General features: G+C 53.7%; 1 protein-coding gene across 1 annotated transcript in view; it reads right to left on the bottom strand.

The window, feature by feature from the left end:
• Positions 1-375: 375 nt before the first annotated feature.
• The window catches only part of LOC142908943 (neuronal cell adhesion molecule-like), a 29,671-nt gene continuing 15,778 nt past the window's right edge, over positions 376-14,268 (bottom strand). The window contains exons 6-11 of the mRNA XM_076059625.1: positions 12,817-12,925; positions 8,288-8,472; positions 7,877-8,011; positions 4,451-4,594; positions 3,746-3,857; positions 376-1,679 (exon numbers count right to left, since the gene is read on the bottom strand). Coding sequence (XP_075915740.1) covers positions 1,535-1,679; positions 3,746-3,857; positions 4,451-4,594; positions 7,877-8,011; positions 8,288-8,472; positions 12,817-12,925 — 830 coding nt within the window. The 3' untranslated portion in view covers positions 376-1,534. The remainder of the gene's footprint in view (positions 1,680-3,745; positions 3,858-4,450; positions 4,595-7,876; positions 8,012-8,287; positions 8,473-12,816; positions 12,926-14,268) is intronic.

The raw sequence follows: 14,268 nt of genomic DNA, 5'->3' as shown, positions 1-14,268 counted from the left end.
TTTTGAACACTTCCTCGCACCCATTCCAGTTTGAAACAACCCCCTCTCGCTCCCCTCCCTCACCCACTGCTCGTCCCTCCTGACCACCCCACCGCTCCCGAAGTGACGAAACCAGTTCCATGTCAGCGTCACAGTCTGTCGAGAATGCCCCATCCACTCACGCCCCCTCTGACCTCTCTCCCCCCCCCCTTGCGCCTCCTTCCTATGCCCTCCCTCATCCTCCACCTCTCTCCACCCCTCCCCCCTCTCTTCCCTGCCCTCGCTCACCCCTCGCCCCTCCCACCGCTCCCACCCCCCCCACCTCCCCCCCAGATCTTCTCTGCACCTCCCCCCTCGCCCCTCCCCCCTACCTCCCCCCCCAGGTTTTCTCTGTGTCTCAACCCATGCCCCTACCCTCGCCTCCCTCAGCCTCATCCGTTCATCGCTCCCCCTCCTCGAATCCCTGCCGCCCTCCGGCCCTGCCGCCGCTCCCCGGCCCCCGGCCCTCCCTGGCCTGCAGCCGCGGCCCAGGGACGCGGCGGCCGCCTCAGCCTGGCCGAGATGCCGTCGATGCTCCTGCGGTCTCCTCCTCCGTCTCCACCTCGGCCCCTCTCGACGGCCGGTGGTCGTCGCCGGTCGCATTCTTGCTCGGCCCTCCTGCGCCGTGACGGCCGTCGCGGTTTGGTTACCCGTGGGTCTCTACGAGTCGTGGGCTTCTGTGAGTGTCTGGCAAAGACAACCCCCTGCCTCCTCGTGGTGCCTGCCGGGCGGCGACGCTGCGGCGGGCGGTGTCGTGGGGGGAGGACCAAATTGGCCTCTCCCCTCGTGGTGTCTGTGACCACCACGGCGGCCACATGGGGGCTCTGGACGGGTGCGAGGGTCTGGTAACCCCTCCACCTTCAATTAATTAGCACAAAAACACGACATAGATGCCTGTGCCCTGGGGTGCGGCTGGTGGTGGTGCTGGTGGTGGTGCTGGTGCTGGTGGTGCTGGCGGTGCTGGTGGTAATGCTGGTGGTGCTGGTGGTGGTGGTTGTGTTGGTGGTGCTGGTGGTGGTTGGCGGTGGTGGTGCTGCTGCTGGTGGTGGTAGCGCTGGTGATTGTGCTGGTGGTTGTGGTGCTGGAGGTGCTGGTGCTCGTGGTGCTGGTGCTGGTAGTGCTGGTGGTGGTAGTGGTGGTGCTGCTGGTGGTGCTGCAGGTGGTGGTGCTGGTGGTGCTGGTGGTGTTGCTGGTGGAGGTGGTGAGGGTGGTGGAGGTGGTGAGGGTGGAGGAGGTGGTGTTGATGATGATGGTGGAGACGGTGGTGGTGGTGGAGGTGGTGTTGATGATGGTGGAGGGGGTGGTAGTGGTGGTGGTGGAGGTGGTGTTGATGATGATGGTGGAGGGGGTGGTAGTGGTGGTGGTGGGGTTGATGATGATGGTGGAGGGGGTGGTAGTGCTGGTGGTGGAGGTGTTGATGATAGTGGAGGGGGTGGTAGTGGTGGTGGTGAGACAAAGGCGGCCGGCCGGGCGGCGGCGACGGCGCTTTGCTAATCTTCGACGAGGAGGTGCGCCCTCAGCGGCCTGGAGTCCACGTCGTTGACGGCGATGCACACGTACGAGTCGGTGTCCTCACGCCGCGCGCCAATGACGCGCAGGTGCCATTGTTGAAGGTCCGGTGGCGCTCGTCCTGCAGGCGGAGGTTCCGTGAGTCCTTGAACCTGGCGGTGAGAGAGAGAGAGGGGGAGGGGGAGAGAGAAACCCGCCGGTGATATTCACGAAACCGACTAAACTCCAGCACCTTAAAGCTTTCGTGACTGCAAGGATTCATCTTCTTTGGTTCTTTCGGTAGAGTCACGTAGAATGAGAATAAAATAATAAATAAATTAATAAAACAAAATAACGCAATAAAATTCTCACGTTTCGTGAAGAAGGCCACTTGTGTTGTGGCCGAAACGTCGTGAGAATTTTATAGTGTTATTTTATTTTATTAATTTAATATTTTATTCTCATTCTACGTGGTGACTTTACCGAAAGAACCAAAGAAGAAGTTCAACGAAGGTACAGGCCTCGCGGTACAAAGAGCGCCCGAGGCATCCTTAGCCGAACAAATGAGCCACTTCGTCGGGGCTGTCGTTTGCGACATGGCCGCTTCTGATAACACATTCTCCTGCGGAGGGAGGGAGCTGGTAGTAGGAACGTTGGGTTGCTCGGTCAATGGCAGCGTGGTGCATTCAGCACAATATGCCCGACTGTGAGGGCGGGCACGAGCCGGCGTGAGTAGGTTAAACGTTGAGTTTTATAAGGGCACCACGGGGTGACCAGCCCCTCCACACCCAGCCCCACCCCTCCCACCCCCCACCCAGCCCCACCCCCCACCCAGCCCCTCCCCACCCAGCCCCACCCCTCCCACCCCCCACCCAGCCCCACCCAAGCCCCTCCCCACCCAGCCCCACCCCTCCCATGATTGGATGCACGACTGACAGACACAACAACAATCCCCTGTGTGCTGCTGGTGGTGTAACAACCAGGAGGTTCCTACACAGTATAAAGCGCTCCGTAGCTCAGTGGCCATGAGCTGGTGAAACTATCCTCATGGCGGCACCCCCGGGGTAGTGAATGATACCAACTGGCTCACGCGAAGTAGATTCCTCTAAGATGAAGGTACTTTGCACGCTCGCTGGCCATCAACAAAATATTCATTATGAGACCTCCTTTGCCAGTAACAAGATATAGTAATAGGTTTTACCCTTTTGACTGGCACAAAAACTGACACCTTTATTCAAGGCATCATGTTTGCAATAACCACAACACAAGCAGTCAAAATGCAAACAAAAGAGACAACTCTGATAATGGTCCAACACCAGTGGAGACTAGGCTCTAAGAAAAGCCGTCTCGGGTGTGGACCAATCAAATTCAAGGACAGTGCATATTATTATCAGAGTTGTCTCTTTTGTTTGCATTTTGACTGCTTGTGTTGTGGTTATTGCAAACATGATGCCTTGAATAAAGGTGTCAGTTTTTGTGCCAGTCAAAAGGGTCAAACCTATTACTATAACAAAAGATTCGTTCGTGAAGCCATCCATATACATATAGAAACGGACACAATTTCAACCGAGGAGATGGGTGCAAAGTGAAGGATGTTATCAACCAGTTTAAGTCATGACTGGCTGTGATGTTCCCATCCTACCACCTTAGCTAGTTGCAATTTACGCCCATTTCAAACTTGCGCGTTCACAGTATTGACACCGACACAGCCATTTCGCGCGCCCACTACCCCTCTTATAGACGACCGCTTGCGTTGCGATCAAAACGTCGAAGTTTTTGGTTTTCCGTTATTTTTCTGTGAACCGATCTACGTGACTTTACCGGAAAACACCCCCACAAAGAATATGGCCGAGGCGATCGGGAATCTTTTATTTCTGGGACGCTATTTTTTTTACCGGGGTGTTACTCAACTCCGCGACCGGGGTACCGGTCGATCCGAAATCAGTGCCACGCTCGGCGATCTCGAAACGCTAAACATCAGCGTGAAAAAAAAACCGTCACCGTTAACATTGAACTTTGAGCGGCGAATCGCAAGCGGCTCGTCGAGATGAGTCGACTGCCGCATCGCCGGCCATCAGCAGACTAAAAATTACTGCATCACGCACATTACGCGAGAGCCGGGGTATTATGATACCCCGGGGAACCACCATGAGGTTCAAATAAATAAACAATCGTCTAAGTGAGCGGAGAGAGAGAGAGAGGCGGAGAGGGAAGGAGCCAGGGCAGCGTTCCGTCTCACCACAGGAACTCGGCGGGCGGCCACGAAAACACCGCGCACTCCATGTACACCGCCTCTCCCTCCCTCACCACGTACAGCCTGTCTTGCTTCGACAGCATCTGTGGGGGCACGGCTGTGGGAGGAGTGGGGGGGCACAGACAGCCAGCCGGAAGGGGTCGTCCGTCAGAGTCGGTCCAAAGTGCCCTGCCTAGAGGGGGGCGACCTACAGCCGTCTGTCCAGTCAAGGACCTCCTCCTCATTCTCCTCCTCCTCCCCATACTCCTCCTCCCCATACTCCTCCCACCTCCTCCCCATACTCCTCCTCCTCCCCATACTCCTCCCACCTCCTCCCCATACTCCTCCTCTTCCTCATACTCCTCCTCCTCCCCATACTCCTCCTCCCCATACTCCTCCTCGTCCTCCCCATACTCCTCCACCTCCTCCCCATACTCCTCATACTCCTCCTCCCCATACTCCTCTTCCTCCCACCTCCTCCCCATACTCCTCCACCTCCTCCCCATACTCCTCCACCTCCTCCCCATACTCCTCCTCCTCCCCCCCATACTCCTCCTCCTCCCCATACTCCTTCTCCTCCCCATACTCCTCCTCCTCCCCATACTCCTCCTCCCCATACTCCTCCTCCCTCTTCCAACCTCCCTCCTCGTCCTCCCTCCTCCTCCTCCCACCTCCTCCCGGTCACCCCCCCACCCCCCGCCCCCCGCTCACCCGGCACTTTGACGTAGGCGTTGGCCAGGATGGTGCCGTGCCGGTTGGAGGCCTCACACTGGTACACGCCGGTGGCTCCCCCGTCCAGCCGCCTCAGGGTCAGGGAGTCGCCGTCCACGCTCCGCCCGGGCACCGCGGGGGCCTCTGCTCCACCGCACAGCGACACGACACCCGGCACGGTTTGGTGCGTGTGGGGGCCTTGACACGATTCAGAGCATGTTTTTTGTTTCCATTTTGACCACCAGCATATGTGGTGGTTAATTCAGACATGATTCCTTGTAAAAGGTTTCAGTTTGGTGTTTTACCATTTTAACACAGCTGTTTTGAAAGAAAATTCATTGTTTTTTAAAACTGATTGGTCCACACCAGAGACAGCTGCCTCTGGTGTGGACCAATCAGTTTCTGTGAGTTTGACAGCTGCCTCTGGTGTGGACCAATCAGTTTCTGTGAGTTTGACAGCTGCCTCTGGTGTGGACCAATCAGTTTCAAAGACAATGCATATACTTTTCGATTTAAAGCTTTCGTGACTGCAATGATTCATCTTCTTTGGTTCTTTCGGTAAAGTCACGTAGAATGAGAATAAAATAATAAATTGATAAAATAAAATAACACAATAATATTCTCATGACGTTTCGGCCACAACACAAGCGGCCTTCATCAGGTGAAGGGACGAGACTGTCTGGTAGGACAGCGCTGGAGTGAAAAAGCCACGTTCAGATCACGACCTTTAAGCTGTGTGAGAGGAAACAAAGCGCCTTGACAAAGGAATTAGCATATAATTTAGCATTGAAATGGCTGAGTGATTAGCTTGTGACTGGTCACAGAAATGGCTATGTTAAAAGTTAAAGCATACACATCCGCAGAGGCACCCCTTGACAAAGGAATTAGCATAGAATTTAGCATTGAAATAGCTAAGTTAAAGCATACACATCCGCAGAGGCACCCCTTGACAAAGGAATTAGCATAGAATTTAGCATTGAAATAGCTGAGTGATTAGCTTGTAACTGGTCACAGAAATAGCTATGTTAAAGTCAAGGCCTACACATCTGAGCTAATCACAGTACTATATAGTGAACCAATAAAAAATAAAACTAAAATATAAATTACCTTAATGTTATCAATAAACTCTATATTCTCCAATCAGCTAAGCTACCAACAATAAGTCGTTATATATCACAATGCTATATGGCGAAAAAATGGGTGGATTCTTACCCTCAACTTTAGCAACACGGATAGCTACGGGCCCCGTTCAGACGAACGAGTTCATCCATGGTTGGAACAGAGGAGGGGGAGAGAGACAGCTGCAAGGCGCTATTATACTCCATGTTGTAAACCATACCATTAACCGTGGTGTGAGAGGTATTAAGAGTCAATGCTGGCGAAAGAGCTGCGGTCTGAAGGTCATCGTAAAATACAATTAATTAAGAACATAAATTGTTTAAAACATCTATCCAATGGTTACTAAGCCAGAATCCATCTTCTCGGTTGAAATTGTCTCTGTGCTTGTATATGTGAATGGCCTCATGAACGAATCTCTCATAGTAGCCGGTTGGTTTGCAAAGAACCTCCGTCTTGGAGAAGTCAATGTCATGTGAGCCCACTGAATTATAACAGTGATCTGCCACGGCAGAGGAGTTCGTTCTACCGTGTTTCAAGTCTGCTTTATGTTCGCGGATGCGGTCCGAGATATGTCGTTTGGTTTCTCCAATGTAGCTACTACCACAGAGGCACTTTAGTTTGTAAACGCCCGGGTACTGTATGTCTGGAACAGCATCTTTTACAGATGGAACTAAATCACGGATTTTATGTACTGTGTTGAATCGGACCTGGATCTTGTGTTTATTCAGGATTTTGGAGATCTTTTTAGTGACCCCTGCAATGTAGGGTAAGGTGATGGTTTTGAGTGGCTCCACAAGAGGATCCTTCTTCATGACTGGAGTGATGGTTTGCGGATTGTGTAGTCGGAGTAACCATTAGCCCTGAGAGCCTGGTGTACGTGCTTGAGTTCACTGGTAATGTGTTCCTGGTCAGAAATGCATTGGGCTCTATGGTATAGAGTCTTGATGAGGGAGTTCTTCTGGGATGGATGGTGGTGGGAATCCGGTTTCAAGTAAGCATCTGTATGGGTAGCTTTCCTGTAGACAGAGTGGCTCATTGAACCATCATGTCTCCTTTTAATTAAGACATCCAAAAAGGGTAGTTTGCCAACTTTTTCGACCTCCATGGTAAATCTGATGGCTGGGTGTATGGAATTGATGTGGTCGCGGAATTGGTCTAGAGCAGGCTGGCCATGTGGCCAGATGACAAAGGTGTCATCAACGTACCTCTTCCATAAGGTCGGGCGTAGAGTGGCAGTCTGGATGGCGTCAGTTTCAAATTTTTCCATGAATACGTTGGCTACAACCGGAGATAGGGGGAGCCCATTGGGGTGCCCTCAGTTTGTTTGTAGAAAGTTCCATTCCAGGTGAAGTATGTGTTGGTTAAGCAATGTCTCACCAGGGGGGGGTACATCAGTATGCAGTCCTTGATGAACCAGGTCTTCAATGATAGCGATGGTGTCAGGTACCGGGACTTTGGTGAACAAGGACACCACATCAAAACTGACAAGCAGGTCGTCTGGGGACAGGGAAATGCCTTTGATTGTCGATACCAGGTGAGTCGAATTTAGTACCGCAGAGGTGGTTTTTCCAGTGAAAGGTCGCAGTATATCAGCAAGAAAACGTGCCAGTTTGTAGGTGGGGGAGTTGATAGTAGAGACGATGGGACGAAGGGGTGTATCTTGTTTATGTATCTTTGGAAAGCCATATAATATTGGTGGTCTGGCAGCAGAGGGTTTCAACGAGAACTGTTTGATCTCATCAATTAATGCTGTTGAATCAGAGTATGTTTTTTGTTTGCATTCTGACCACCAGTATATGTGGTGGTTAATGCAGACATTATTACTCGTAAAAGGTTTCAGTTTGGTGTTTTAACATCTTAACACAGCTGTTTTGTTGTCAGAAAAAAGTGGAAAACCTATTCTCAGGCTGTGAGTGTGTGAGCGTGTAATAGACTGTGAGTGAGTGAGTGTGTAATAGACTCTGAGTGAGTGAGCGTGTAATAGACTATGAGTGAGTGTGTAATAGGCTGTGAGTGAGTGAGCGTGTGATAAGCTGTGAGTGAGTGAGTGTGTAATAGACTATGAGTGAGTGAGTGTGTAATAGACTATAAGTGTGTGAGTGTGTAATAGACTGTGAGTGTGCGAGCGTGTGATAGGCTGTCAGCGAGTGAGCGAGCGTGTGATAGGCTGTCAGCGAGTGAGCGAGCGTGTGATAGGCTGTCAGCGAGTGAGCGAGCGTACGAGAGTGGACGAGCGTGTGGACGAGCAAAGTCAGTGGGTAGTGAGCGAGCGCGTAGGTTGGACGAGCGGGCGAGGAGGCGTCTCACCGTCGATGGGGACGCCGTTGAAGAACCAGCGGACGAGCGGTTTGGGGATTCCGTCGGCGAGGCAGGCGAGCTCCACGGTGTCCCACGGAGCGTAGACGCGGCTCTCTGGCTCGGGAGCGATCCAGTAAGGCTTGGCTGCAGCGGTCGGGAAAACACGAGGAGGAGAAGGGGGGAGGAGGTGGTGGAGGGGGGAAGGAGGGGGGAAGGAGAGTGGAAGGAGGGGGGAAGGAGGGGAGAAGGAGAGGGGAAGGAGGGGGGAAGGAGGGGGGAAGGAGGGGGGGGGTATTAGTTTGAGGTCGAGTCGACCTAGGAGAGGCCCGGGACCGGTCGAAACAATCGTTGCCGCCACTTGGGACCCGCAGGGTTCGCTAACCGCCGTGCCGCCGCTCCCTCCGTCGCCCCCCGAGGCACCTTCCACGGTGACGGTGAAGGTGTGCAGGGTTCTGCCCTCGCCGTTGCCGGCGTGACACCGGTAGACACCGGCGTGGGCCGCCAGCGTGTGACGGATCGCCAGCGTCTGGTTGAAGGCACCGAAGGTGATGCGGCCACTTGGGAGCTCCCCGTCCACCTTGGCCCAGCGAAGCTGCGGTGTGGGGCTGAGCGCACGCAAGCGGGGGAATGCGCGCACGTGTACTCACACGCACGTGTACTCACACGCACACACACGTGTACTCACACGCACGCGCACGCGCACACGTGGGTGTGCGCGCACGTGTACTCACACGCACGTGCACACACGCACGTGGATGCGCGTGCACGTGTACTCACACGCACGCGCACACACGTTCGTGGGTGTGCGTGCGAAACTAGCGTGGGATATTACGTAGTGTAGTGTGAAGTGTAGTGCATAGCAGTGTAGTGTACAGTAGTGAAGTGAATAGTCGTGTCGCGTGTGTGTGTACGTGCGTGTGTGTGTGTACGTGCGTGTGTGTACGTGCGTGTGTGTACGTGCATGTACGTGCGTGTGTGTACGTGCGTGTGTGTGTACGTGCATGTGTACGTGTGTACGTGCGTGTGTGTACGTGCGTGTACGTGTGTGTACGTGTGTGTGTGTACGTGCGCGTGTGTACGTGCGTGTGTACGTGCGTGTGTGTACGTGCGTGTGTGCCGAACGGCAACGCTGTGGTCAGCAGTGCCATGGGAGTAGGGCCAACTTAGATTTGCCATTCCCCCCATGGCGTTTGTAGCCACCATAGCAGCAAAAGGGGGCTTTGGACGGTTGCGAGGGGCTGGTAACCCCTCCAGCTTCAATTAATTACCACGAAACCACGAAATAAAACTCTTATTAAGCTTGTGTCGCAGGCCCCGGGGGGACAGGCGTTTATGACGTCTCCTGGCCAAACCCCAATTGGCGGAGTCAGGAGACTGAATCCTTACCCTCAGGGCTCCTCCAGAAACAACAAAAAACCACTACGTGTGGCCACGTGGAATGTTTGAACGCTCACTGCGGAAGAGAGGCTGCCACTCCTCTGTCGGGAGCTGGAATGGTACCGCCTGGATCTCTGTGGCTCCTGCCACCATGAGGGGTGGACAGTCCTCTACTCGGGGCAGGAGACTGCCAAACGACAGGGAGCGGCTGCTCTTCTGAAAAATGAATGAGGGGGGTGTGGGAGCGTGGCGATGAGGTGTGGGAAGCTGTAAGTCCCAGGCTACTTTGGGCTCGCCTTCCCATCAACCAGAGGCAAGGAGTGGTGGTCATGGTTACATATGCCCCACCGAAGATGAACATCCGTGGAGGGATGCAGGCAAGGTCGATGAGTCAGATGCCTTCTATAACCTCCTGTCACAAGTGCTAGCTAAAGTGGCCCCTCGGAATAGAGTCATCTTGTTGGGCGACTTCAATGCCCGAGTTGGTCATGATGCTGGCACCTGGTCTGGAGTGATTGGAGGGCATGGGCCAGATTAGCTCAATGACAACGGTAGGAGGCTGCTAGATTTCTGTGCAACCCAACACGCCGTTCCGGCATCGGCGCATCCACACATCATGGATGCATGCCGGGTCCAAGCAAGAACAACTGCTGGACTACATAGTGACAGAATGGCGGATGAGGGCCCATGTCCTTGACACCAGGACCTACCATGGAGCTGATCTGCCCATTGACCATCGACTTGTCATCTGTAAGATGCGCCTGCCATTCTTCCACTCCGGTGGTGGATGTACACCCAGGACCCCATTCAAACCCATAGTGGCCTGGTCTCAGCTAGCTGATTAAAGTTGCAAGCGAGAATTTCATCATCGCTTGCGGCTGGGATTGGCATCGTCCCCGACTCCTCCTGATGTCGAGGGTAAATGGGCGAGGTTTAGGACTGTGACTCATGCAGCTGCAATGGCTGCTTTGGGTACACGGTCCAGACCTCCCCAGAGATCCAGGCTGACAGATGTTCAGGCTGACTGAGAAAAAGTGACAGGCCCACTCTCATCGTCTACAGCATCCCACGTCAGAGAATGAGGAGGCTTACCGCAGCCTTCGCTCGAAGGTTCGAAGAGCCGTGAGGCGCTGCAAGGATGGGTGGTGGTTGCGGGTTGCTAAGGAGATGGAGTCTGCCTTAATGGCCCGCATTCACAAATTGCTCTTTCACTCCATCAAAAAATGTACCTGCAGCACCACACCTATTACCATCATCAGGGGAAAGAACAGCGATCCAATCTCCGACCCCCAGGAACAGTTTTGCAGATTTGCTGAGCATTTCTGAGGTCCTGGGGGAGGAGAAATCCCTCAGCCTGGAAAACATTGTGGGACAAAGTGGGGATGACCCTACTGAGACCTGCGGTGCCTCAGATATTGGAAGAAGTCACCCCCTGTGAGTGGCTGGCTGAGGTGCCATCTGTTGAGGAAGTACTGAAGGCGATCCAGAGTCTGAGACCAGGAAAGGCACTGGGCAGAGATTATCTCCCAAGTGAAATGCTGAGGGAGAGTGGCGTTTGTGCACAGACTGCCCTCCATGACATCATAACAGTCTGGACTACTGGACGGCTTCTGCAGGATTGGAAGGATGCCCTGGTGGTCCCCCTCCTTAAGAAAGGGGGACCGCACAGACTGTTACAACTACAGGAGCATTTCAATCCTCAGTGTGCCGGGAAAGGTCCTGGCAAGGATTATTCAACATCGCCTTACCAGGCACGCTGAGGAGAGGCTTGCGGAGCCCCAATGCGGTTTCAGGAAAGGGCGGTCCTGCACAGATGTCATATTTTCTGTCCGTCTGCTACAGCAGAGGTGTAGGCAATTCCAACAAGATCTACATCTCTGCTTTATTGGCCTGGTCAAGGACTATGATACCATCAGTAGGCCTGGGCTCTGGGTTGTTCTTCGTACATTTGGAGTCCCTGACCCTCTGCTCACAATTATTAAGGACCTTCATGATGGTGAGCAGGCACCGGGTAAAACTACGTGGCCGGGAGTCGGAGTCAATCCCTGTTTACCTTGTTGTGCGACAGGGATGTCCTCTGGCTCCCACATTATTAAACATCAATTTCGACCACGTAATTCGTAAAGCTTTGGATGGCTGTACGGGAGGAATTTCCATCTGGTATAGATACAATGGGAGGCTGATCGATGCCCAGGTGCGGTCAAGGGATTGCTCCCTATTGGTCAACAGCGTTATGTATGCCGATGATCTGGTAATTGCTGCTCACTCAGGAGGAGTTGGAGGTGCTGCTGCTGAACCTGGAGCTTGCCACTGAGAGGTGGGGCCTTACCATCAGCCCCACTAAAACTAAGCACCTGCCTGGGTATGTTGTCCCATCGGACACTCCACCCCCACAACTCCCAATTGGTGATGGGGCAGTTGTGGAAAGAGTGAAGAGTTTCCCATACCTGGGCAGTGTGCTCATGACCGGCTCCGGTTTGGCAGCAGAGGTCTCACTTCGAATCAGTCGAGCGGCATTATCTTTTCATTGGTTGTGTAACGCTGTGTGGAAGCTACCTGGTCTGTCGCTCCGCACAAAGCTTCAGGTCTTCTCGGCCAGTCATTCCCTCCCTTCTCTACGCTTGCGAAACGTGGACCCCCCTAATGGAACATCTTTGCCGGTTAGAAACATTTAGGCTGGCCTGCCTACGATCCATCCTTGGTTTAACCGGGCTGGATTGTGTGAGCTCACAAATCCTTGAAAGATCTGGACAAAGTCCCATCGGTGAGCTCCTCTGGCAGGCACGGCTGCGTTGGCCAGGTCATGTAGCCCGCATGCCCAGATACCGCATGCCTAAACAGCTTTCATGACTGCAGGAATTCATACTCTTGGGTCTGTCGGTAAAGTCACGTAGATAGAAAAATAATAATAAAAATCACGACGTTTCGATCGCAACACAAGCAATCATCTTGAGGTGAAAAAATACAGCAGGCAAACTGCTGAGGCAGGAGAAATGTATATTTGCTTGTGTTGCAAATGAAACGTCGTGATTTATTTTTTTATTTTTCTATCTACGTGACTTTACCGAAAGACCCAAGAACATGCCTAAACAGATTTTGTTCGGCCGGATCGAGGGGGCTAAATGGGCGCGGCACGGGCTAGAGAAAAGATGGAGTGATGTGGTACAGGAGGACGTGGAGCTGACTGAACTTGCCGATGACCGGTACCAGCGGTGTCAAGATTGGCCTCTGTGGAAGAGGCTCGTGAAGGACGCTGCTGCTACTGGGCAGTTGGAGGCAGTCGCCCTCAACAACGGAGGGCGGAGGAGCGACGCTCACAACAACGAGCGTAGGGGCTGTGTGGCTAAAGCACAACAGGTTGGCACAGTAGGCGGCACAGGTGGTGCATCGACCAGTCATCTCAGTCATCTCAGTCAGTCGACCCGTGGCACCTGGGTCTGCCCCGTGACCTCCTGCCAGCGGGCGTTCGACACTTCACGTGGCCTCAACGTGCACATAGCCTGGCACAAGCATCGTGGTGATGTCACCGCTACTTAGTGGTGAATGGCGGTTGTTGTTGTGTGTGTACGTACAGCCCTTGAACGATGCACCCCAGCAGTAGCGTGTCTCCCTGAAGCACCAGCTTGCTGCTTGTCTTACCGCGAGGCTCCACAAACACCGGACGTCTCTTTGACGGATGAGCTGTGTGTGTGTGTGTGTGCGTAGGGGAGTGAGTGGGTGGATAGGTAGTGTAGTGGTTAGCACTATGCTGCGCTCCGACCCCGCTGACCCGAGTTTGATTCTCGCTCACAGCCAACATTTTGATTATCTGAATCGATCCTGGGCCTACCCTAGGTCGAATCAGCCTCAAACGAGTGCCCGGTGCGTTTTGTAGTAAACATTGCCACCGGGGAGACAAAGACGGCCGGGCGTGGTGTTGGCCACCCCCTTGTGTGCCGTGTCGGCCTTCACAGGTGCTCGCTAACAACAGTCTGTTAAGGCCATACGGGGGGATCTTTGTCAAGTCGAGCGAAACAACCCCCTACCTCCTCGTTGGTGCCGGACGGTAACGCTGCGGTGAGCAGTGCCATGGGGGGAGGACCAATTTCAATCGAACATTTCCCTCGTGGCGTTTGTAACCACCACAGCGGCCAAATGGGGGCTCTGATCGGGTGCAAGGGGCTGGTCACCCCTCCACCTTCAATTATTAGCACAAAACCATAAAAAATATTCTAGCGGGGGGACAGGCGTCCATGACGTCTCCTGGCCAAACCCCATTTGGCAGAGCCAGGAGACTGAATCCTTACCCTTGGAGATCCTCCAGAAATAACAAAAAGCTACTGCGGGTGGTCACGTGGAATGTTCCGACGCTGACTGTGGATGAGAGGCTGCCACTACTCTGCCGAGAGCTGGACAAATACCGCCTGGATCTCTGCGGTACTCAAGAGGTCCGGTGGACCGGCTCTACTAGGGGTAGGAGACTGCCAAACAACAGGGAGTGGCTCTTCTTCTGAGCAAAAGAATGAAGGGGGCGTGGTAGCGTGGCGGTGAGGCGTGGGAAGCCGTAAGCCCCAGGCTACTTTGGGCTCGCCTTCCCATCAACCAGAGGCGAGGAGTGGTGGTCGAGGTTACTTGTGGCGACAGGCCCGCTCTCATCGCCTAGAGCAGCGGTCCGCAACCTTTTTGGCACTAGGGACCGGTTTGGTGGAAGACGATTTACTCACGGACCGGGGGGCGGGGGTTCATCATTGGGTCTTTCCCCCTTTTCAAAGAAGCTCTCCGGCGACGTTTGTTTCTTAACTCCTTGTGGCTACCTAGGGGGTTAGAGCTTGTGGGCTTACTCATTGTGGCTACTAGGGGTTAGAGCTTGTGGGCTTACTCATTGTGGCTACTAGGGGTTAGAGCTTGTGGGCTTACTCATTGTGGCTACTAGGAGGTTAGAGCTTGTGGGCTTACTCATTGTGGCTACTAGGGGTTAGAGCTTGTGGGCTTACTGTGGCTACTAGGGGGTTAGAGCTTGTGGGCTTACTCATTGTGGCTACTAG

The sequence above is a fragment of the Petromyzon marinus genome, unplaced genomic scaffold, assembly GCF_048934315.1.
Source record: "Petromyzon marinus isolate PM22_M1 ecotype Great Lakes invasive population unplaced genomic scaffold, UKy_Petmar_22M1.pri1.0 PM_G_Scaffold_11, whole genome shotgun sequence".
Classification (NCBI taxonomy): Eukaryota; Metazoa; Chordata; class Hyperoartia; order Petromyzontiformes; family Petromyzontidae; genus Petromyzon; species Petromyzon marinus.
The sequence above is the reverse complement of the archived record's forward strand: the minus strand, read 5'-3'. Positions and strand labels throughout refer to the sequence as shown.